A 25,539-nucleotide genomic window follows, 5' to 3' on the forward strand; every position below is an offset into this window, starting at 1 on the left:
GGAGTGAGGAGAGAACAAGCATAAAGTCAAGTTGGAAAGAAGTGTAGGAAAGAATGGGAAGGGCAAAAGGAAGGGACATTCTAGATGCCCAGAATTTGAGCAACAGACTCAGTGTCACTGGAAAGAGAAATAAGAGTGCCACTTTAAAAAATGTTCTGTCCTTCTCCAATCAAGACATACAAATGGCTATCAGACACATGAAAAAATGCTCATCATCATTAGCCCTCAGGGAGATTCAAATTAAAACCACATTGAGATATCACCTTACACCAGTTAGAATGGCCAAAATTAACAAAACAGGAAACAACATGTGTTGGAGAGGATGTGTAGAAAGGGGAACCCTCTTACACTGTTGGTGGGAATGCAAGTTGGTGCAGCCTCTTTGGAGAACAGTGTGGAGATTCCTCAAGAAATTAAAAATAGAGCTTCCCTACGACCCTGCAATTGCACTCCTGGGTATTTACCCCAAAGATACAGATGTCGTGAAAAGAAGGGCCATCTGTACCCCAATGTTTATAGCAGCAATGGCCACAATCGCCAAACTATGGAAAGAACCAAGATGCCCTTCAACGGATGAATGGATAAGGAAGATGTGGTCCATATACACTATGGAGTATTATGCCTCCATCAGAAAGGACGAATATCCAACTTTTGTAGCAACATGGACGGGACTGGAAGAGATTATGGTGAGTGAAATCAGTCAAGCAGAGAGAGTCAATTATCATATGGTTTCACTCATTTGTGGAGCATAACCAATAGCATGGAGGACAAGGAGCGTTAGAGAGTAGTAGGGAGTTTGGGTAAATTGGAAGGGGAGGTGAACCATGAGAGACTATGGACTCTGAAAAACAGTCTGACGGGTTTGAAGTGGCGGGGGGGGTGGGAGGTTGGGGTACCAGGTGGTGGGTATTATAGAGGGCACAGCTTGCATGGAGCACTGGGTGTGGTGAAAAAATAATACTGTTTTTCTGAAAATAAATAAATTGGGAGAAAAAAAAAATGTTCTGTCCAGGGGCACCTGAGTGGCTCAAGCAGTTAAACATCTGACTCTTGATTTCAGGTCAGGTCCAGATCTCCAGGTTGTGAGACTGAGCCCCACACCTAATGTGGAGCCTGCTTAAGATTCTCTCTCTCCTCTCCATTCCCCACCCCTCACCCCGTAAAAAAAAATCCCCACCAAAATCGAAAAACATCCTGTCCCCAGACTGGTGACTGCCTGAGGCAGGGGCTGGGGAGTGGGCAAAATAGGTGAAGGGGTCAAATGGTACAAATTTCCAATTCAAAAATGAATAAGCCATAGCGATGTAGTGTACAACATGGTGATTACAGTTAATACTATATTGCATATTCAAAAGTATCGAGGAGGGGCGCCTGGGTGGCTCAGTGGGTTAAAGCCTCTGCCTTCGGCAGAGGGATCGAGCCCTGCATTGGGCTCTCTGCTCGGCACGGAGCCTGCTTCCTCCTTTCTCTCTGCCTGTTTCTCAGCCCACTTGCGATCTCTGTCTGTCAAATAAATAAATAAAATCTTTAAAAAAAAGTATCTAGGAGAGTGAATTTTGAAAGTTCTCATCAAAAGAAGAAAATTTTGTCACTTTGTAGGGTGATAGATGTGAAGTGGACTTACTGTGATGATCTTTTCACACACAAATATCGAGTCATTATGTTATATACCAAAACTAATCTTACATCAATTATACCTCAATTTAAAAAAATAAAATATATTTTTAATTTTTCTACTCTAAGCGTTTTCTCACATTCTTTCTTTTAGAGAAGCTAAAATCAGATTAAGTTTCTAGGCAGTTCTACAATTCATTCCATCTTATTGACTTATAACTAATTGCTTTGATATTTTTATGTGCTTTCAAGGTATGACCTTAAGGACACAAGTAAGATCACCCTGGTTGACATCCAGCTGATTGCTGCCATGGGCCCTCCAGGTGGTGGAAGAAATCCAGTCACTCCCCGGTTTATTCGACATTTCAACATCTGCTCTATTAATACCTTCAGTGATGAAACTATGGTCCGAATCTTTTCATCAATTGTAACATTCTACCTGAGGACTCATGAATTTCCTCCAGAGTACTTCTCAGTTGGGAACCAGATTGTCAGTGGGACAATGGAGGTGAGCAAATACTGTGATACAGAATATTTTACTATTGCACATTTTCCCCGTTTGGTTCTTTTTTGTTTTTTAATCATTTTTTCCCTTAGCCATTTATTTTGGTCTTCAATGTCAGAGAAGCTGTTAAGAAGGTGTGAGAACAGAAGATCATGGGCTTTGAAATCAAGGACTCTAACTGGATTTGAACCTTGACTGCTATTTCCTAGCCATGTGGCCTAGAGAAAGTAATTTGACCTTCCAGAAACTCAGTTTTTTAACCATTAAAATGAAAGATAGCACCTATTTCACAGTGTAGTTCCAAGGAAATCATGTAGAGTCAGTATCTGCCACACTATGAGGGTTTTCCTAATTGTTAGGTTTCTCTCCTGGTGTTCATTAATTGTCTCTCTCCTTCCATTCTTCATGTTTGTCTTTAAAAAGCAGAGAAAGGGTCTTCTGGCTGGCTGGCTTGGTAGAACATGTGACTCTTGATCCTGAGGTCATAAGCTTGAGCCCCACGTTGGATGTGGAGTCTATGAAAGAAAGGAGGAAAGAAACAAACAAACAAACAAACAAACTTCTGCAGCTTATGAATACATACTTTTTTTAAGCCATACCAGATAATTTAGGAATAGCAGTGAAATTAAGAAATAGAGGGGTGGGAACAGAACACAAGATGGCCCAATGGCTTTGCCTTATTCAGGGTGGGTTATCTGCCAGGGCTCGGAGGCCAGAGCCAACCTCATCACTAATGGTAAAAGGAAAAACTGTATCTAAGGTAAGTGAGTGATGGTGTTACTAAACTAAGCTTTTCTGGAGCCCTTGATGAAGTGGGTTCACTGTGGGATCAGTGCCACAAGAAGCACAAAAATTCCTAGACTCATCCCATTGGTTTCTTAGAGCACTGTGTCTGTCTAAAGTGTCCCCCTTGTTCTGTTTGTGCTGTTAAAATAGAGAAAATCTGTGCTGTTAAAATAGAGAAACTATGAGCAAAGTGATAGTGCGTTCAAATTATAATACTTATTTTGATACCAGAAAAGTGCTTCTATTTATAAAATATGATTTATGCGGGCGCCTGGGTGGCTCAGTGGGTTAAGCCGCTGCCTTCGGCTCAGGTCATGATCTCAAGATCCTAGGATCGAGTCCCACGTCAGGCTCTCTGCTCAGCAGGGGGCCTGCTTCCCTTATTCTCTCTGCCTGCCTCTCTGCCTACTTGTGATCTCTCTCTGTCAAATAAATAAATAAAGTCTTTAAAAAATATATGATTTATGTATTTTGGGTATCTCCTGGAAAAAGAAGGGAGTTGGCCAGGCAGAATGGGATCAGAAAGGATTTTTTTTTTCTTTGAAGTATTTGAGACCCACCATGTGGAAGCTGGGTGGGGGAGGAGGATGAATCATAGGACACAGATAAATAAAAAATAATTTCACTTGGGTTTTGCTTTTTTTTTTTTTTGCAGGGGGGCTATATTATAAAAGATTTAATTTACCTTCCTTTAAACATTAAACTTTATTTGGTAAATTCAGCATATAGTAAAATTGTATTTTATTTCTGTATGATAGCCAAGTAAGATGAAGAAGCGGCAAAGAGAAAATAGGAGTGAAGGGAAGGAAGAGAATACATCAATTTGTTTTAAGTCAAGGGTAGTCAAAAGGAAATTGTTTCATCCACCCCTTCATTTGGAATGCTTCTGAATGAGTTATCTTGGTTTCCCTTTCTACTAAAGTTTTTGCTGATTACTTAATCCCAGGTCATTCAACATTAAATGGAAAAACTATAATAACTGGGAGATAAAAGCATTGTCCTTTTTGGGGCTTGGATGGAATCTGGTAATTTTAAGTTCCCTCAACTTCATAATGTCTCTTATAAACCAAAATAAAAAGCTAAATGTCATGCTAGACTTGGTACTATACAATTTTCCAAACCAATATAATCTGATAAGTTAATTATTGTATAGAAGATACTGTTTGTTACATGACTTCACTTATTATAATCATTTTATTTTTGCTTTGTTGCTTTTTTCTTATTCAGATATATAAACGATCCATGGAAAATCTTTTGCCCACTCCCACGAAGTCTCATTACACTTTCAACTTGCGGGATTTTTCCCGCGTCATCCAGGGCTGCTTACTGATTGAGAAGGAGGCGGTGCAGAGCAAGCACACCATGATCCGCCTCTTCGTGCACGAGGTTCTCCGCGTGTTTTATGACCGCCTTGTTAATGACCATGATCGATACTGGCTGTTCGATTTAATCAAAGCTGTAGTAAAGGACCATTTTAAAGAATCATTTGATGGTATCTTTTCACATTTGAGGAAGGATAACACCCCAGTGAGTATATTTAGGGATTCTAAACAAATTAAAACGGCACAATAGCATGGATTATTACAATCGACTTATCTTTTAAAAAAATACGGTTGTTTCATAACCATCATATTTTTTTTAACTTTCCTCATCGATAGGTATTTATTTTGAGAAGATTTGTCTTCAGAGGAATTATGTAGGTAATGCAGAAGTTATTTAAAGAATAAAACCATGGGGCGCCTGGGTGGCTCAGTGGTTGAGCAACCCCACTCTTGATTTTGGCTCAGGTCATGATCTTTGGTCCTGAGATCAGCCCCAAGTTGGGCTCTGCCCTCAGTGCAGTTTGCTTGTCTCTCTCCACCCCCCACACCCTTCCAGTTGCTATCACTGTCGCTCTCTACTTCACTCTCAAATAAATAAAATCTTAAAAAAAAAGAATAAAACCGTATATGATAGGGATTAAATGATATAATGAATGAAAAGTGCTTAACACGGTGACCATCCCTTAGTAACTACTCACTCAGAATGACTTTTCCAGTCCCTGGAGGGGAAATTTATAGGACAGAAAAATTTCTGTTCTTTTTATTTTTGGTGGATACAATGTAACTTCAGGTATTAATTTTACAATATATTGTCTACTATCTTAATGTTTAAAAGAATTATTTAATTGACAATCATCCTATAACATGGATAAAACAAAATTTTATTTAACGTTTTCTTAAATTTGTAAAATATAAATTTTGTAACTTGTTGATTTCTATTCCGTAGATAACTGAAGAGAACTTGAGAAATCTCATGTTTGGCGATTATATGAATCCTGACCTTGAAGGAGACGAAAGAGTTTATGTTGAAATTCCAAATATTCATCATTTTAGTGATGTTGTGGACCAGTGCTTAGATGAGTATAATCAAACTCACAAAACAAGAATGAATCTTGTCATTTTTAGGTACCTACATTTGGTACTGATGGTAGAAATTTCTATTTGTAAAATTTTTCTGTGAAATATTTAAAATGTGCCAAAAAGTATAAAGAAAAATGTAGTGAATAACCCTGTACTGATCACTCAGCTGAAGACATAAAATATTAGCAATTTATTTGAAGCCCCTTGGTTAGCCAACCATCTCCGACTGCAGCGTCCCCATCATATCCTCAGTAATGAAAAGAAGCTCGCGTGCTTCTTTGGACTTTACTACCATGTATGTTCCAAAACACAAATATGCACAGTTCTATTTTGCATGTATTCTTCAACTTTATTCTCTGTTGTTTGTGAGAGTCACCAAAAAAAAATGAATTTTTGCTACTAACACAATGTAGTTGTTTCTCTGAGACAGACTTTTAGGGGACTTCTGGTTTTTGCAATTACAAAAAAAGATTTGAATACTCATGTCTCTTTGGGTACACATGTTAGAATGTCTGTAGGTTTTATTCCTAAAAGTGGAATTATTGTGTCATGGTGTGTAACAATACCATCTTCACCTTCTACTTTCCTAAGTTTGGCTGAAATGTCTTCAGAAATGATTATTTAAGAGCTCCTATTGTCCCTCACCCTTGCCAACACTTAGAATTGCCGGGTGTGATAAGTATTGCCAGTCTAAACGTGAGTGGAATGTTATCCCACTGTGACTCCAATTTTAATTTCCCTAATTACTAGTGAGTCTGGCTGTCTTTACTGAAATTTCTAATTTTGTAAAGACTTGATTTTCTGTTTTTCACCTATAAAGCCTAATATTAAAAGACTGAAAAAATGTTTTTAGTAAAAGCAGGAATGTGCTTTCAGTATAAGTACTTAAAATTTCATCTTATTTTTATAATTTGTATATTAAATTTCCTGAATTTGTGTCTTAGTTTTCCTTTGCATCAAATGGATCCAATTCTAAATTCTTTTGAAAAACCACACTTTTTGGTGATTACCCCTTTAAAATTGGGATAACATACAAGAGAACAATGTCCATCCTTCCAAGAATATAAAATAATAATTGCATGTAAATATACACTTGCATTCATATTTTCAAGTATAATAGTATTGGTATTTCATAGGTATGTATTGGAACATTTATCACGAATATGTCGAATTCTAAAGCAGTCTGGTGGAAATGCTCTGCTTGTTGGACTTGGAGGCAGTGGTCGTCAATCTTTAACTCGTCTGGCTACATCTATGGCAAAAATGCAGATTTTCCAACCAGAAGTTTCTAAAAGCTATGGAATGAATGAGTGGAGAGAGGATCTGAAGGTAAAATTAGGATGAATCCTAGTATCTAAAATAATATCAGTGCCATGAAGAGAGCCAAGCCATACAGCTGCATGCTGAATGCATTGGGGATGAGGACAGTGTTACCCATGAGCAGTTACTGTGCGTGCTGACCCCCAAGTGCTTTTCATACGTTATCTTGTTCTGTAGATAAAACAGTTCAGTGCAACATGGATGGTCCTCTCGGTTTTACTGATGAGGAAATGGAAGTTGAGGGAAGGTATGCACAGCAGAGCAGGATTTATAACTTGTCTTATCCACTGCTGCTGCCGATTCTATCTTTATTTTAGTCCAAGGAGGTCTTGTTTCAGACAGATGTATGTTTTCCAAGAGACTGTTTCATATGAGCCCTGGCAATGATGATGATGTTCATGTTGTCCAATCTTAATAGCTTTCTTGGGACCATGTTGCTTTCCCAGTAACCAATAAAATACTCGAGTGCATGTCTGGGGCTTCGTCCTCACATGCCTAGGGTTCTGCAGGACCCAGAAAGGAGATTATCTGAAATGAAAAATAGAAAGCTATTGCTGGATTTTTTCACTCGTACTCACCTCACATACTAAGTTTCTACATCCTAAAGTTAGCATGAAGAATGGGTTGCTTGCAGGTGGAAATGGTAGAATCCAAGCTGATATCTAAAAAGTTTACATAGACATAGTAGAAAAATTGCAGTGTTTCTTTTTATCCTCTCACTTTAGAGGGAAATTTTTTATACATTTCTACCACTGAAACCAATAGATCGAGAAAGCAGCCTTCTTTAGTAGAAAGAACATGGACTTTAAAGTTAGGCAAGCTCAGTTTTATTTCTACTTTGTATGATTCAGTTATCTTGGGCATGTTATTAAATCTTTCTGTACTTTAATTTCTTCATTTGTTTTTAAGAATTTATTCCAAGTTATACAATTTGTTGGCATACCATTGTTAATAGTATTCTCTTATAATCCTTTTTAATTTTTGTGACATGGGTTGTAATGTCCCTTGTTTTTTTTTAAAGATTTTATTTATTTATTTGACAGAGAGAGATCACAAGCAGACAGAGAGGCAGGCAGAGAGGGAGATAGAGGGAAGCAGGCTCCCTGCTGAGCAGAGAGCCCGATGCGGGACTCGATCCCAGGACCCTGAGATCATGACCCGAGCCGAAGGCAGTGGCTTAACCCACTGAGCCACCCAGGCGCCCCCTGTAATGTCCTTTTTTAAATTTGTAATTTTAGTTATTTGAATCTTCTCTCTTTTTCCTTTCTTTCTTTTCTCTTTTTTTAAAGATTTTATTTATTTGACAGAGATCACAAGTAGACAGAAAGGCAGGCAGAGAGAGAGGAGGAAGCAGGCTCCCTGATGAGCAAAGAGCCAGATGGGGGGCTTGATCCCAGGAACTGGGATCATGACCTGAGTGAAGGCAGAGGTTTTAACCCACTGAGCCACCCAGGCGCCCCTTCTCTCTTTTTTCTAAACTAGCTAAGGTTTTGTCAATTTTGTTGATTTTTTTTTCAAAAAAAAAAAAAGGAAAGAAAACCCAACTCTAAGTTCCACTGATTCTTTTCTATTGATTTTTTTATTCTCTACTTTATCTCTTCCCTAATCTTTATTATTTCCTTCCTCCTGCTAGCTTCAAGTTTGTCCATTTTTTGAAGTTCCACAATGTATAAAGTTAGGTTGTTGATTTGAGATCTTTCTTCCTTTTTTCATGTCAAGTGTTTACAGTTATAAACTTCCCTCTTAGCTCTGCTTTTGCTGCATGTCTTAAGATTTTTTTTTATGTTTAAAAATTTTTTTTTATATGAGAGAGAAAAAGAGAGAACGACCACGGGGTTCTCTGCAGGCAGAAGGAGAAGGAGAAGCAGACTCTCTCATCCCAGGACACTGGGATCGTGACCTGAACTGAAGGCAGACACTTAACCAATTGAGGCACCCAGACGCCCCCTTTTATTGCATTTTATAAGTTTTGATATGTTGAGTCTTCATTTATTTCAAGAATTTTTCTAATTTTCTGTGTGAATTCTTCTTTGATCTGTTGTTTAAGAGTGTGTTGTTTAATTGCTGTGAATTTGTAGTTTGCAGTTTTCCTTCTGGAAAGTAATAACAACCTATTTTAGTAATAACAGTAATAACAATCTATTAAAAAGTAGTAACAACCTATTAAAGTAATAACAACCTATTTTAGGCTGATAATAATTGCAATCACATACAAAAACTATTCCTTCTGTTGTTGATTTAGTTTCATTCCACTGTGGTTAGAAAAGATGCTTGATTTGATATCTATCTTCTTAAATTTATTAAGACTTGTTTATTGGCCTAATATATCATCTGTCCTGGAGAATATCCTATGTGCACTAGGGAAGAATGTGTATTCTGTTGTTGGATGGTGTGTTCTCTATATGTCTGTGAGGTCTGACTGACCTATAGTGTTGTGCAAATACTCTCTTTCCTTATTGATCTTTTGTCTGGTTGTTCTATCCCTAATTGAAAGTGGAGTATTGAAATCTCCCACTATTCTTTTGCTATTTCTCCCTTCGACTCTTGTCAATGCTTGTTTCATGTATTTAGGAGTTCAGCTGTTCGGTGGATAAATATTTATGATTGTTACATCTTCCTGAAGAATTGATCCTTTTACCATCATATAATATTTCTTGTCGCTTAAGACAGTTTTTTACTGATGATTTTGTCTGATATTAGTATAGTCCCCCTGCTCTCCTTTGGTTGCCATTTGCATGGAACATCTCCATCCTTTCACTTTCAGCCCCTGTGTCCTTAGGTCTAAAGTGAGTCTCTTCTAAGCCACATACCATTGGATCCTGTTTTGTAAATCCATTCAGCCAAACTATGTATTTTGTTGGGGAGTTTAATCTACTTGCATTTAAAGTCATTCCTGTTGGGGAAGGATTTACTATTGGCATTTTGTTAACTGTTTGCTGTACGTTTGCAGTAAATTTGTCCCTCACTTCCTCTCTTACTCCCTGCCTTTGTGTTTTGTTGATTGATTGTAGTGACATGCTTTGATTCCCTTTTCATTTTCTTTTGTGTATACTCTATAGATTTTTTTGGTGGGGGGGAGTTACTATTGTGATTATGTAAGACATCTTAAAGTAATAACAACCTATTTTAGGCTGATAATAATTGCAATCACATACAGAAACTATTCCTTTACATCTGCCCCCCCTTTATGTTACTGATGTCACAAAAGCAATCTTGATAGATTGTGTACCCATTAACATCAGGGTTTATAAAGGTTTTTGTGCTTTGGATTCTAGATTCTATATAAGAATTAAAAGTGAACTTATACACTAAAATCACAATAGTATAGAATTCTGTATTTGCCCATATATTTACTGGAGAACTTTACACTTTCATGTGGCTTTGTGTTGCTGTCTAGCATCCTTTCATTTCAACTTGAAGGACTCCCTTCAGCATATTTTGAAGGGCACATCTAGTGGTAATAAATTCCCTCAGCTACTCTGTGAGGAGTTCTTACTTTCTTTATTTTTGAAAGACATTTTTTGCAGATACAGTATTCCTGGTGGACAGTTTTATTTTCTTCCAGTAGTTTGAATATATTATCCCACTCCCTTTTTGCTTACAAGAAGTTTTGCTCATAAGAAGTATGCTGATAATCTTAGGAAAGCTCCCTTGTATGTGAAGCACTGTTTTTCTGTTGCTGCTTTCAAAGATCTCTCGTTATATTTGACTTTCAGCAGTTTGATTATAATATGTCTTGGTGTGTGAGTCTGTTAGGGTTTATTCTAGTTGGAGTTTGCTGAGCTTCTTGAATTTCTATTTCTATCCTTATTTGTTCATTTCTATCCTCAGATTTCAGTTTTGGGACATTATTTCTTTAAGCTCTCTACCTTTCCCCCTCTTTTCTTCTTTGATACTTCTATAATGTGTATAATAGTCCACTTAATGATATCCCATAAGTCTCTTAAGTTATTTTTTTAGGTGTTCACATTTCCATTAATATTCCTATTTTGACAATGCATTATTTTCCTAATTTTCTTTAGTTGTCTATCTGTATTCTTTTTTTTTTTTTTAAGATTTTATTTATTTATTTGAGAGAGAGAGACAGTGAGAGAGAGCATGAGCGAGGAGAAGGTCAGAGAGCGAAGCAGACTCCCCATGGAGCTGGGAGCCTGATGTGGGACTCGATCCCGGGACTCCAGGATCACGCCCTGAGCCGAAGGCAGTCGTCCAACCAACTGAGCCACCCAGGTGTCCCTATCTGTATTCTATTTTTAGCTTATTGAGCACCTCTTTTTTAAATTTAATTTTTAAAAAATTTTTCTCTGTTATATTCATCACCATACAACACATCATTAGTTTTTGATATAGTGTTCCAAGATTCATTGTTTTATCGAGCATCTTGAGAAGTTATTTTTAATTTGTTATGCAGTTCTTAGATCTGTTTTTGTTGTTGTTTTAGTTTTCTTGGGGTTTATTTTGTTTTTTTCATTGGGTCAGGTTTCCCTGTTTCCTTGTACATCTTGTGATCTTCTAAGTTTGGGGCACTTGATGAACTACTACCTCTCCAGTCTTTATAGACTGGCTTCATGCAGGGAGAAACCTTCACCAATCACCATTCTAGAAGTCTGAACTTGTGGGGGGTTGAATCTTCTTTTGGACTGTGCATGAATACAGGTGACTTTGGCTACCTTAATTTCCTCTTTCTTCTTATGATCTTTTTTCGTTTTGGTCTGTACTGTATTCCTCTTCCCCTCACCTATTGGTCCCCCTGGCACCCTTCCGTGGAACTTCAGAGTCACTGATGCGCCATTGTGGGAGGGCACTTGCCTCTGTCTTCGGTGGCCTCCAATCTCATATCAGAACTAAGCTCTGTTCCCGTCAGTACCCTGAGTCAGGTGAGACAAAACTCAGTCTGTCAGGCAGCCCCTTGACAAGCCAGAATGCAAAGCAGGTCCAGCCTATTCCCTCTGTGTGAGGGAAAAGCCAAGAATTGACAGTATCCTCCTGACTGTGTTGCTCTATGCTAGGAGAGAAGGGGCTAGGAGGAGAAAAATACAGTAAATTTTTTTACTCTCTCTGCATTGTTCCTTCTCTTTTTTATGCATTTACAGGGTTGCCATACCCCTTAACTAGTTCCTAGGGTTCTACAAAGGTATTTTGGTCTGTACATTGCTAATTTGGTGTCTTCCCGGGACAATGAGGATTTGGAGCTTTCCAGTCTGTTATCTGACCAATGTCACTCCCTAGTTACTTTATCTGTAAAATTTGGATAATACCACCTAGTTCATAGGTCATTATGATTAAATTATAAAATATAAGATTCTTGGCATATAACTAATACTTTGGAAACGTTTCTTCTTTTCCTGTTTGGAAATAGTTTCACACATTGTATGTTTGAATATGATTTTTTTTTTTTTTTAGTGCTTATGTGCAGTTCCTTTTTTTTTTTTTCTCCCAATTTATTTATTTTCAGAAAAACAGTATTCATTATTTTTTCACCACACCCAGTGCTCCATGCAAGCTGTGCCCTCTATAATACCCACCACCTGGTACCCCAACCTCCCACCCCCCCGCCACTTCAAACCCCTCAGACTGTTTTTCAGAGTCCATAGTCTCTCATGGTTCACCTCCCCTTCCAATTTACCCAAACTCCCTACTACTCTCTAACGCTCCTTGTCCTCCATGCTATTGGTTATGCTCCACAAATGAGTGAAACCATATGATAATTGACTCTCTCTGCTTGACTGATTTCACTCACCATAATCTCTTCCAGTCCCGTCCATGTTGCTACAAAAGTTGGATATTCGTCCTTTCTGATGGAGGCATAATACTCCATAGTGTATATGGACCACATCTTCCTTATCCATTCATCCGTTGAAGGGCATCTTGGTTCTTTCCATAGTTTGGCGACTGTGGCCATTGCTGCTATAAACATTGGGGTACAGATGGCCCTTCTTTTCACGACATCTGTATCTTTGGGGTAAATACCCAGGAGTGCAATTGCAGGGTCGTAGGGAAGCTCTATTTTTAATTTCTTGAGGAATCTCCACACTGTTCTCCAAAGAGGCTGCACCAACTTGCATTCCCACCAACAGTGTAAGAGGGTTCCCCTTTCTCCACATCCTCTCCAACACATGTTGTTTCCTGTTTTGTTAATTTTGGCCATTGAATATGATTTTTAAGTATAACAATGCTTATGCCAATAAATTAAATCTGCTTTTATTGTATCTTTCTATTTATTTGTATATAATAATATTTTTTATGTTAATGCTAGTCACCATATAGTACATCATTAGTTTTTGATATAGTGTTCCATGATTCATTGTTTATGTATAACACCAGTGTTCCATGCAGTTTGTGCCCTCCTTAATACCCATCACCAGGCTCACCCATCCCCCAACCCCTCTCTTCTGATCTTGTCAGCTTTATTTTTATAGCATGTAAAAAATTATTATATATATTTGTATATATGTGTATATATGTTGTATATATATATACACATATATACATATATATATTTGTATACAACATACATATACACACATAAATATACCCAAATATATATAATAATTTTTTACATGCTATAAAAATAAAGCTGACATGATTCGATATAATACTTCTTTGAAAACTTGTTTTGGTGATAGAAAAGTATTTCTAAGAACACAACAACCTGTATTTTGGAGAAATGATATTGGCTTTAATGGGGAAAAGCAGTTTTTGTATAATATTAAAATTCAGCATTTATTTAAATGATATGATATACTTAAAATATATAATTTAGAAATGGAGACAGTTTATTTTAAAAATCATTTAGCCTGGTGTTGGGTATTAAGGAGGGCATGTATTATTGCATGGAGCACTGGTTGTGATGCCTAAACAATGAATCTTGGAACACCGAAAAAATAAAGTTTAAAAAAATCATTTTCAGAGTAGTAATGTGTTTTCACTTGAAATACACCCAGTGGAATACTGGCAAATGTCTAACACCCTACTCTCTCAAGAGCCTCTTGATGAGTAGCATTTGCCAATTTCTCTGGTATAAAAACTTCCACCATGGATTATTCAAACTCCTGCCATGGATGTCACTGAAAACAGAGTTGGGAAGAGTTATGTGTTTGAGCACCATTATATGGTATTTTACTGTATATAATAGATTTAAATAATTTCTATAAGATAGATAATGATAAGTATAATAGGAAGTGATGAGTTTGTTACCCTTGTTAACATATTTAATTATAAGTTTATATAGTTTATAAGTTTATATGTTTAATGCTGTATAAAAATCTGCTTACAAGTTCTGGAATTTTAACAAACAGTTCTAACATCCTAAACAAGTCTCCTCCACCATGCCCCCAAGTCCATATCTTTATATTAATTGGGAATCGTTGGTTGCAACGATTTGTGTTGTGTTGCAACAAAACACAAAACAAAATACAACCCAAACTAACTAAGCAAAATATGTAGTTCTTGGCTTACATGACAGAAGGTCCAGAGGTAGATAGATAGGGTTTTGACATGTCTGAATTCAGGAACTCAAATTAACCCCTCAGTAATTACTCTGTCTCCTGGCTCTGCTCTTCTCCATTTGGTTCCTTCTCCAGTAGACTCCTCCATGAGGCAACATAGTTGGCATTTAAGATTCTAGATTATTAGACTTTATGTCCTTCATCTCAGAGTGACAGAGATTCTTTCTGTTTCCAAGTCCATCTCAGTCCCTGAAGTAAGACTGTGAGGGAGCCCTTTTAAAATCATGCCCTCCATGAGAGACTATGGACTCTGAAAAACAATCTGAGGGGTTTGAAGTGGCAGGGGGGTGGGAGGTTGGGGTACCAGGTGGTGGGTATTATAGAGGGCACGGCTTGCATGGAGCACTGGGTGGGGTGAAAAAATAATGAATACTGTTTTTCTGAAAATAAATAAATTGAAAATAAATAAATAAATAAATAAATAATAAACATGAAAAAAAAATCATGCCCTCCTCTGAATCAATGACTATGTATGGGGGCTTGGGAAACTCTGACTAGTTAGGTCTCCCACTCAGGAGGTGGGAAAAGTAGAGGCCCTGAATGATAGGTATGCCCTACCACCTCACCAGAAGTAGAGAGAGGTACCACTCTAAAATTGAAATGTCATTGCCAAAAGGGAAAGGCGAGGAAAGCAAGAACAGCACATGTTCACCACATTCTGCTTACCATTGCATTTTTATTTTAAGGTTCTATTAAGGAACGTGGGCATGAGGGGCCAGAAGACAGTCTTTCTAATCACCGACGTTCAGATTAAAGAGGAAGCCTTTCTAGAAGATATTGACAGTGTGCTCAATACGGGAGAAGTACCTAACATTTTCGCTGTTGATGAAAAGCAGGAAGTGATGGAGGTAATGCTTTTTAGGAAGTGGTGTTCCCAACACAGAAATGTTCTTATCTTGTTACTTTTTCTCTGCTCTTCAGGACAATTATAGCTTGCATATTGGATTTTGGTAATTTTTTATAATTTTTATAATTATAGAATTATTCAGAATTTTTATAATTCCTTTTTTTGAAATGATGGTAATTGCATCTGTTTGATCTTATGTAGCATGTTTTATGAGTGATTATACATTTAAAATCACATCTTAGGGTCACAGTGATGTGAAAACACACAGCTTTGAAAGATTGCTTCATTAGCTGTTATAGTTTACCACTGGTTAGCAAATTTTTAAAAAGCTTTAGTAAAACTCCTTGTCCTAACAATTCTGATAGATCTGAGAATCATGCTTTGTAACATAATTGACAAAAAAAAAAAACAATTGTGAAGTGCCTACTACTTCAGATTGTCCTTCAGTCCCCATTTCTTTTTTTTTTTGTCTTTCCATAATTTCAGCTTTATTCAGTCTTTTTTTAAAATTTATTTATTTTCAGAAAACAGTATTCAGTCCCCATTTCTAATATCTTCCTACAGAAGGTCTCTGCTAGTACTTGCCTCTTTCTAGTTGCCATAACTACTATTACCCATAGAATATATCATTCATATCTGGGTGTTTCATTCCAGAATGAATGTTCTTTGTGTATCTTTTCCACTGATAGCATCTGTAGTAGAATAGTTCAAACACCTGCTTTTCTCTTGAATGGAACTAATATATATACACAAAATAGTTCCTCCTATATAGGCTGTTGTGAGGCCTGAAGATCAAATGAAATGAAGTTCTTACAAAGTGTGGTGTACTTGGAATGCCCTAAATAAATGAGATATTACTAGTTTGTGGCCTGGGGTGGGGAAGGAGAAAAGGAATAAAGAAAAGATCCGAGTTCTCTCTTTTATCTGAGTGATGTCAAGGATGTGTCCAAGGCTGCTGAAAAATGGTGATTCTCCTAATTTGTAGGATAAATTCATCCACTAATCTCTCATCCAAGAAATAGTCATCCTTGGGGAGTGGGATTTCTTCAGCTTTGCCAAGCTTTCCTGCTCACTTTAGATATTTATCTTTTCATCTTGTCACTTTGCCACAGAACTTCCATTGCTTCAGTATTTTCTTATGGTCTGACCCAACAGTGACCTTAAGAACTTCTTTCTTTCACATTCCACCCCAGTCTAGGAATACCAGATTAATATATCCACAAGAAAATATCCATAGTAAAAACTCAGGAGTACTGAAATGCATCTGTTTCTCTGCTTTATGCTGATTTTTTAAAATAGAAGAAGTAATATGAAAGAATTTCTGTTTATTTTCTTCCTACATTCTGCACTACCCTGCATATCCCACTTTGGAGATCGTGTTCTGGACTTTGCTTATTTCATCCTTCTGACAAAGTATAAACCTCCTCACTCCGGAAAACTGGCCTCTATAACTTGGACTTGGCACTGCTTAGAGCACATCTCTTACAGACTCAGCACATGTCTCTGATTTCAGCAATAGAGTTCTAGCTTCAGACCTCCATTTCTAGCCTACATTTTCCACTGTTCTATTTACCTTCCTTAAGGAATTAAATTATTTCTATGTCTTTCTCAATAAAACAGTGACTTCTTATTTATCACTTTCAGTGATATTTTCTCAATTCCTTTAAAAATACTCATTTAGGGGTGCCTGGGTGGTTCAGTGGGTTAAAGCCTCTGCCTTCGGCTCAGGTCATTATCCCAGGGTCCTGAGATGGAGCCCCACATTGGGCTCTCTGCTCCGCAGGGAGCCTACTTCCTCCTCTCTCTTTCTGCCTGCCTCTCTGCCTAGCTGTGATTTCTCTCTGTCAGATAAAGAAAATATTTTAAAAAAATACTCATTTATATTTGACATAATTCATTATTCTTCAGCTTATATTAGGGTTCACTCTTTGTATTGTACATTCTATGACTTTCGGACAAGTGAGTGCTGATGTGTATTCACCAGTAAGTATCATACAGAATGGTTTCCCTAACATAAAAAATGCCATGAGTTCCATCTATTTATGCCTCTCTTCCTCCCCTGAACTCCCAGCAATCTCTGCTGTTTTTACTGTCTCCATCATTTTAGCTTTTCTAGAATGTTACATACTTGGAACCATATAGTATGTAGCTTTTTTGGATTGTCTTCTTTCAGTTAACAATATAGATTTAAGGTTCTTCCATATATTTTTATGGCTTGATAGCTCATTTATTTTTACCTCTGAATGATATCCCAGTGAATGAAAGTATCACAGTTTATCCATTCACCTATTGGGGGACATCTTGGTTGCTTCCAAGTTTGAGCAGTTATAAATAAAGCTGTCTAATCTTTTTTTAAAGACTTTTATTTATTTTACAGAGATCACAAGTAGGCAGAGAGGCAGGCAGAGAGAGAGAGGTGGAAGCAGGCTCCCCGCTGAGCAGGGAGCCCAATTGGGGGGCTCGATCCCAGGTCCCTGGGATCATGACCTGAGCCGAAGGCAGAGGCTTTAACCTGCTGAGCCACCCAGGTGCCCCAGTTTAAACCTTTTTAATGCAGGTTTTTGTGTGTTTCCAACTCTACTTCGCCTTGACTACTGTGAAGTTTCACTCAGTTTGTCTAATTATTTTTTCAGTAACAACTCATTTTCTTACTCCCCCGAATCAGGCCTGCTTCCAAAATATATGTGCGAGTCTGTGTGGATATTACACTCCCACAGAAAGCTTATTTACTTAGAAGCATTAACCCTTATTATATAAATAACCACCATCCTTATATTACCATCCTTGCTCTTTCTGGAACTTTTATTCTTATGGCTCCAACCAGACATCACGTTTCTCTATTTGCATGTCCCAGGGTTAACTCAGAGTTAGTGCAGATAGACCATGTGAACATAACATCATAGACTGACACTGATCATAATAATCATAATTTGGGAATTACTGTCAGAATGCATATACAGAGTCCATTTATAATTTTCCTTGGATATAGCTAGCACATAAAGCAGAACATTATCTAAAATAGAGAATTCTTTTAGAAACCAATTCATTGTAGTAGCTATAACATTGTGTGTGTGTGTATATAATATATATGTCTACAGATATCTGCTATCCAAAAAAACTTATTAAAATCTATTTATAAGATAGTTAATGACTCAAATCTTTTGTGCTCTGAACAAGGAGAAAGGTGGCATATAAAAACTAATAGCTCCTTATCTATGCGACAAGAACTACTCAACTGTTCACACATAATAACTCATTCAATCCTTCAACTACCCTCTGCTGTAGGTACTCTTTCCCCATTTTACAGATGAGGCAATTAAGCTACAGAGAGTTTAACTCGCCCCAAGGTCCTATCGGTAATAAGCTGCAAGCTGGGATTTGAATTCAGTAGTTTGGTTGCAGAGCCATGATGCTCAAGCTCAAGTAAATGTATCTCTCATATAAAGATGAACAAAGAAAATTAGAAGTGTCCCCGTAATCTCATTACCAGACAACTGTATTAACATTTTTAAAATACACGAATGTTGGGGCACCTGGGTGGGTCAGTGGGTTAAGGCTCTGCCTTCAGCTCAGGTCATGGTCTCGGGGTCCTGGGATCTAGCCTCACATGGGGCTCTCGGCTCAGCTGGAAGCCTGCTTCCCCCTCCCTCTCTGCCTGCCTCTCTAGCTACTTGTGATCTCTCTCTCTCTGTCAAATAAATAAATAAAATATTTTTAAAAAATTAAAGTAAAATATATGAATGTTGTAAGAATAAAGTGAGTGAATGCAAACAGTATAAAAATGTCCAAAATTTCAAAAAAGAATGATATAAAGCAAGAAATATGTCCAGAATAAAAAGTGACAGCTTCCCTCTCATACTGTTCTTTTAAGTCCATCTCACCAAAAGTAACCGTTATAAATAGTTTCTGTGATTGCCTCCATAAAAATGTGTGGATGTACTTACACATATGCCTAAATATTTTTTAATTTAACAAAGAGGATCATATTATACACACTGTTGCAGTTTGTTCTCATTTTATCTTGCAGATCTTGCCCTACCACATACATTGAGGCAACTCCTTTAATGGTTACACAAAATCACAGCATTTGGATGTTTTATAATTTTTTTAAATGGATGTTTTGGTTGTTTTTCCACTTATAAGCAATGTTGAATTATGGTTCTATACATCTATCATGGTGAACTTTTTTTTTCTTCTTAATTTCTTTCATGGTGAACTTTTTAGTGGGTATCTTTATAAGTTAAATTCTTAGTAGATATTTGTTTTCAAATTATATAATTATGGGGTTGGAAGAAGTCTTCTAAGTACAAACTGTATCAAAGAAATTCTACTAATATAAAAAAATTAAGGGTATTTATAAGGTACTTATTTATAATAAAAATTCTTAATATTCCAGTATCTACTAATCCCATTATCAACTTGTCCATTTTCATTTATAAGGTTTTTATTTTCTGTTATTCCCTAGGGTGTTCGTCCTATAGCTCAGGCTGGCAATAAACATGATGAACTCAGTCCCTTGGCCCTGTTTGCTTTCTTTGTAAATCGCTGCAAAGAAAATCTTCATGTGGTAGTGGCCTTTAGCCCCATCGGAGACGCCTTTAGAAATCGCTTGAGACAGTTCCCATCCCTCATCAATTGCTGTACCATTGACTGGTTCCAGGTTTGTAATTTTGGGGCAGCGGTGGGCGGGTGAGGGGCAGTGGCAACTAAATTTTTTAGAATTTTCTGAAATCTTACTCCAGCTCTGTTAATATCCATTCAGCACATGTTTCTTGATCACTTACTCTAATGACAGACATAGTGCTTGGCATCAGGGACTGATAAGCCTACAGGATCCCCAGAAGGATCTCACATTCTAGACTGGAAGATAGAAAAGGCAGCTGGCAAATGAGCAGCCACAATTATATAAAAGAGCTATAATCTTGGTGTGCAGAAGTTATACTTATTAGGACAGTGAATCTCTGAAGTATGAAAATAAATTAGTTACAGCGAGAAGGAATATATTAAGAACTAAGAGAATGTGTTAAACATAAAAGTATGTATAAACCTACATGTATATATGTATAAAAATACACATATGTAGATCTATATCTGTCCATATCAATAGTTATATCGATATGTATATTTCTTATAAGTAATTGGCTCACATGATTATGGAGGCTAACAAGTTTGAAGGTCTGCAGCCAACAAGCTGGAGACCCAGGAAGCACACCTCATAGAAACCTCCAGCATAGTGTTTGACCAAATATATGGGTACCCCATGGCCCATAGTAAAATTGACACATAAAACTAACCATCATAAGAGCATAGTATGTGAAAAGGTAGAGCGGCAGAGAGGGCATGGCTCATTTGTGAACTGCAAATAATTTGGCATAGCTGACTGGCAATGAGGATAGCAAGAGTTAAGCCTGAGCTTTGGGTGGGTGCTGAGTTCTAAGGTAATTTGTAAATGTGCCTGTGAATTTGGTTTTATATCAAAGACACCTTGGGAGCATTAACATATATTTAGCTAACATATTTCAAAGGAAAAAAAAATCCAAACCCTTGGAGGCTCTATGGTGGATGGTTTGGAATAGGGCAAAACAAAAGAGAGGAAGACCAGCTGGGTGATCATTTCAATCACACTAACAGCAAATGATGAAGGCTCCCACTACTCTTAATCGTAAGGCAAATTGCCACTGCCTGTGTAAGACTATGAAGTAGTAGTAATTATACTCTTGAGAATAGTATTTCATGGTACCTTCTATTTAATTGTTTTATGTTCAATACAATGTGGACTGTAGATTATAGACTTATTTTATACCTCTTTTTTAAAAGATTTTATTTTAGAGAGAGAGTGAGTGTGCAAGCGGGGTTGGGAAGGGAGAGACAGAATCTGAAAAAGACTCTACACTGAACACAGAGCCTGATGTGGGGCTTGATCTCATGACTGTGAGATCATGACCTGAGACCAAACCAAGAATTGGACGCTTAACTGACTGAGCTACCCAGATGTCCCTAATTTCTTTCCCCCTTTTTTTTTTTTTTTAAGATTTTATCTATTTATTTGAGAGAGAGAGAGCAAAAGAGAGAGAGAGAGAGCACAAGCTGGGGGGGTGGGTTTGGGGGTGGAAGGAGAGGGGGAAGCAGACTTCCTGCTGAGCAGGGAGTCTGACTCAGGGCTCAGTCCCATGGGAATCATAACCTGCGCTGAAGGCAGATTCTTAATCAACTGAGCCACCCAGATGCCCCCAATTTCCTTAAAAAATAAATTTCTGGCATTATTTGTTTTATTCTCTTTTACCTATTTATCAATTGTGTGAAAAACTATTTTCACACAAAATAGGACTGCACAGATGTTTCAGGTGGAGGACATTTTGGTGTTTACACAAGAATAAAAGCTGTGTGAAACAATTTTGATTTGTGAAAACCATATCTTAATACCATATCCATTAAGTGGCAAGAAACCCAAAACCCAAACCAAATAAAGTCTGTCCAACTGTAAATTTTTCTTTTTATGTCATGTATTAGTAAGTGCTAAGAAGGAAACTCAGGACAAGAAAATGAGAGAGGGAATAGTGTTTTAGAATGAGTATTCTAGAAAGACCCTCCTAGTAAGTTGGCCTTTGAGCAGAGATGTGAAGGAGAATCACGTGTGGGTCTAGGTGAGGATGGTTCTAGTCAGAGGGAATAACAAGTCCCAAAGGCCAGAGGCAGCAGCACAGTTGGCATATTCCAGGAAAAGCAGAAGAACCATTTCCCTGAGACCGGCCTGGAGGAGAAGCAAATTTTGGGAGAAGAAACTAAAAAAGTTCGGTCTGGATGCTATAACAGTTAGGAATTATGATAGATGCTAGTAACAAACCCAAACTAGGGGCATGCGGATGGTGCAGTCTCTTGAGGGTCCACTCTTGGTTTTGGCTCAGGTCATGATCTCGGGGTTCTGAGACTGAGCCCTATGTTGGTTTCTGCACTCAGTGCAGAGCATGCTTAAGACACACACTCTCTCTCCCCTCTCACTGTATGTTCTCTCTCTCAAATAAATAATTAAGTTTTTAATTAATTATTTATAATTAAATAAACCTTAAAAAAAAGAAACCTAAACTAAACATATAAAGTATTTTTCTCTCATAGAAAAATTCTGCAGATAAATACACTGGGATTTTGTGGCTTAACGAAGTCATCATAACCTCACATTCATTCTTCTTTGCTATCCTTAGCATGTGGTTGGCACCCTCAAATTCTCCTTATGGTCTAAAATGGCTGCTGGAGCTACAACTCTCAGATCTGTGTTCCAGGCAAGAAGTAGAATAATACACAGGGCAAAAAGGCACACACAGCTCTTTGTAACCCTGCAAAGAGCCTTCCTGGAGGTCCCCACCCAATAGTTGCCTATATGCCTTTATCGCTTGTGAATTGCAAGGGAATCTAGGAAATGTGGTCTTTTATCTGGGCATATTGCTATCTAGAATAAAATTGGAGTTCTAAGGGAAAAGGGCTGATAGGTATTAGGTGTGCAACTAACTTCTGCCGCTGTCATACTAAATATGGGGCATCTACTTGATATCCAAGTGGATGAGATTAGGAAAGCAGTGTGCTATATCCTTGATATGTAAAATATCACTCATGCTTCCTTTATATTGTGTTATCTTTAATTTTAGTATAAAAGTATTTGTTAGCCCTTTCACAGATTTACCTGTGATCTCAGCCCACCCAATTCTATTTTCCCCATTGAGGTTTTAATTTTTTCAATCCCAAGGTCTTCTCTCGCAGGAAGACATTTATATGGTTAGAGTGGAACCACCCGTCTTAAATTTCCTAAGTTTTTCTTCTTATTATTTTTTAGCCATGGCCTGAAGATGCCCTTGAACTCGTAGCTGTGAAATTTTTAGAAACACTGGAGCTTACTGAGGTTGAAAGGCGAGAGATAGTTCCAATCTGCAAACACTTTCACACTACCATTATGGATCTCTCAGAAAGGTTAATATTACTAAATTTTAAAATGCAAAGTGCTTTGTATTTTAACATGTCTCTTTTAAACATGTCTCTTTTTCTGAAAGCTCAAAATTTCAATAGGATTTCTATGTCTTCTAAATATTTCTGATCATTTAATTAGGGAGGACCTTGGATTGCAAGTAATGGAAAATTGTTTAATCTAGGTTTAAGAAAAAGGAAGAATTTAAGATAAAGATTCAGGGGTGTCTCACAAGCCTAAGAGAAAGATTACAGCTGGATCTCAGATGTGACTGGAAACGGGTTAGAAAGTCATCCTAAACCCAGAAATATTTTCCTCTGTTTCTCATTCCTGTTTCTTTCTGGGCATCTTCTTTCTCTTTCAGACTGCCTTTTCTTCCTTCCTTCCTTCCTTCCTTCCTTTCTTTCTTTTTTATCTTGATTTTTTTCTAGTTTTGATATATAATTGATATATAGCATTATATAAATTTAAGGTGTATAGCATAATGATTTTGTATATATACATAATGTGAAATGATTACTACAGTAAGTTTAGTTACTATTGCCTCATTTTTCTTCTTGTAATGAGAACTTTTTTTAAATTAATTTTTAAATTTTTTCTAAACATATAATTTTTTTTTAGCTCCAGGGGTACAGGTCTGTGAATCACCAGGTTTAAACACTTCACAGAACTCACCACAGCACACATCCCCCCCAATGTCCATAACCCCACCACCTTCTCCCGACCCCTCTCCCCCCAGCAACCCTCAGTTTGTTCTGTGAGATTAAGAGTCTCTTATGGTTTGTCTGCTTGTGATGAGAACTTTTAAGATCTACTCTCTTAGCAAGTTTCAAATACATAATACACTATTGTTTACTATTGTCACCATGCTGTACTTTACATTCCCAGAACTTATTCACCTTAAAATTGGAAGTTGGTACCTTTTGATCACATTCACCCACTCACCCCCAACACCCCCTGCCTCTGGAACCTCCAATTTGTGCTCTATTTCTATGAAATAATTTTTTTTTAGGTTCCATGTATAAATGAGATCATATGGTATTTAGCAGACTTAGTTTTTTCCTTCCCATTGCATATGGAGAAAACAGTCTGCCTCTCAATTCTCAGGTTTACTTGTTGCAATTTCAGCTCTAGGCAGATGGGCCCTTTCCAGCTCCCTTTACCAAATTTATACCAAAAGGTGATCAGCCTCATTTGTGTCCAGTGCCCAACCCCGGGCTAATCAGCCATGGTTAAGATGGCAGGTTTCATAGACAAACACTGCTGGTGGGGCACTGGATGGAAGTTTTCAGAAAAATGGAGCTGGCTATGGATAACTCAAAAGTATCTGTTTCACCTCTGTTCATCTCTGAAATCATCATTTCTTTTTTTTTTCAATTTATTTATTTTCGGAAAAACATTATTCATTATTTTTTCACCACACCCAGTGCTCCATGCAAGCCGTGTCCTCTATAATACCCACCACCTGGTACACCAACCTCCCACCACCCCCCCCCCCGCCACTTCAAACCCCTCAGATTGTTTTTCAGAGTCCATAGTCTCTCATGGTTCACTTCCCCTTCCAATTTACCCTCATTTCAAAAGTGCATAAACCCAAGAGCTTATGGTATACTGCCTATCCAGAATCATACAGTTTGGTAACATTGTTGGCTTTGATGGTTGCACCCACAGTGGGCTCTACCTACTTTGTGTACTTACCATGAGAAACATTGCTTCTGTTGTCTCCATGTGTATATGTGGTAATCTTACACCCCATGGTCCTACGCATTCAACCAGTGTGACACACTCTGTGCAGAGAATGCTGACTCATCCCCGCTATCCTATCTGCAGTGCCCCTCCTTCCTACTATACTTCACTAGCTTTCACAGTATCTTGGGTCCCTTTCTAGCATTAGATCCTCCTAGTTTATGAAACATGTAAAAAGATCTATATCTTTCTTGCTGTTGTTCACCTTTGATACCCATCTCTGGAGATTAGTTTTTTTTTTAAACACATCACTGCTATTTGATATTTTGTAGACAAGATATTAGGATGTGGTTATGTGTAGAATTCTCAGAATGTTACAGAGTTCAAGTACAAAGCAGCTTCTAAAGAAAATTAGCCTTTATTCTTCTAGGTTTGTTGTTGATGCTATGTTGAATATACCTCTTACTTTGTGCAACTCTTTACTTAGAGTAAGATATGTTGTCTGTCTTAGGTTCTTGCAGGAGCTAGGACGACATAACTATGTTACAGCTACTTCTTATCTTGAACTTATTGCCTCATTTCGACAGCTTTTGACTAAGAGGCGACAAGCTGTCATGGAAGCAAAACAACAATACGTGAATGGGCTTGACAAATTAGCTTTTGCTGAGTCTCAGGTAAATTTGATGAGCTGCTCAAAATGGTAACGTATCACAGGAAATATAGGAAATCATAAATAGCAAGAGTTATTATTTATCAAGAATATACTATGTGCAGGGCACTGTGTTATGTGCTTCACACATACTCCTTCAATTATTCCTCTTAACCACTCCATGAGGTAGACACTTTAATGATTCTCATTTTACAGATGAGTAACATGAGTTTTAGAGAAATCCACTGAGTTTCCACACAGACTCAGA

General features: G+C 37.5%; 1 protein-coding gene across 1 annotated transcript in view; it reads left to right on the forward strand.

The window, feature by feature from the left end:
• Positions 1 to 25,539, forward strand: part of DNAH12 (dynein axonemal heavy chain 12) — a 243,907-nt gene that overhangs the window by 140,916 nt on the left and 77,452 nt on the right. Inside the window, exons 41-48 of the mRNA XM_044253319.1 lie at positions 1,867 to 2,122; positions 4,133 to 4,432; positions 5,174 to 5,352; positions 6,444 to 6,636; positions 14,822 to 14,983; positions 19,448 to 19,642; positions 22,808 to 22,941; positions 25,134 to 25,296. Coding sequence (XP_044109254.1) covers positions 1,867 to 2,122; positions 4,133 to 4,432; positions 5,174 to 5,352; positions 6,444 to 6,636; positions 14,822 to 14,983; positions 19,448 to 19,642; positions 22,808 to 22,941; positions 25,134 to 25,296 — 1,582 coding nt within the window. The remainder of the gene's footprint in view (positions 1 to 1,866; positions 2,123 to 4,132; positions 4,433 to 5,173; positions 5,353 to 6,443; positions 6,637 to 14,821; positions 14,984 to 19,447; positions 19,643 to 22,807; positions 22,942 to 25,133; positions 25,297 to 25,539) is intronic.

This window comes from Neovison vison, chromosome 6 (assembly GCF_020171115.1).
Source record: "Neovison vison isolate M4711 chromosome 6, ASM_NN_V1, whole genome shotgun sequence".
In the NCBI taxonomy this organism is placed as follows: Eukaryota; Metazoa; Chordata; class Mammalia; order Carnivora; family Mustelidae; genus Neogale; species Neogale vison.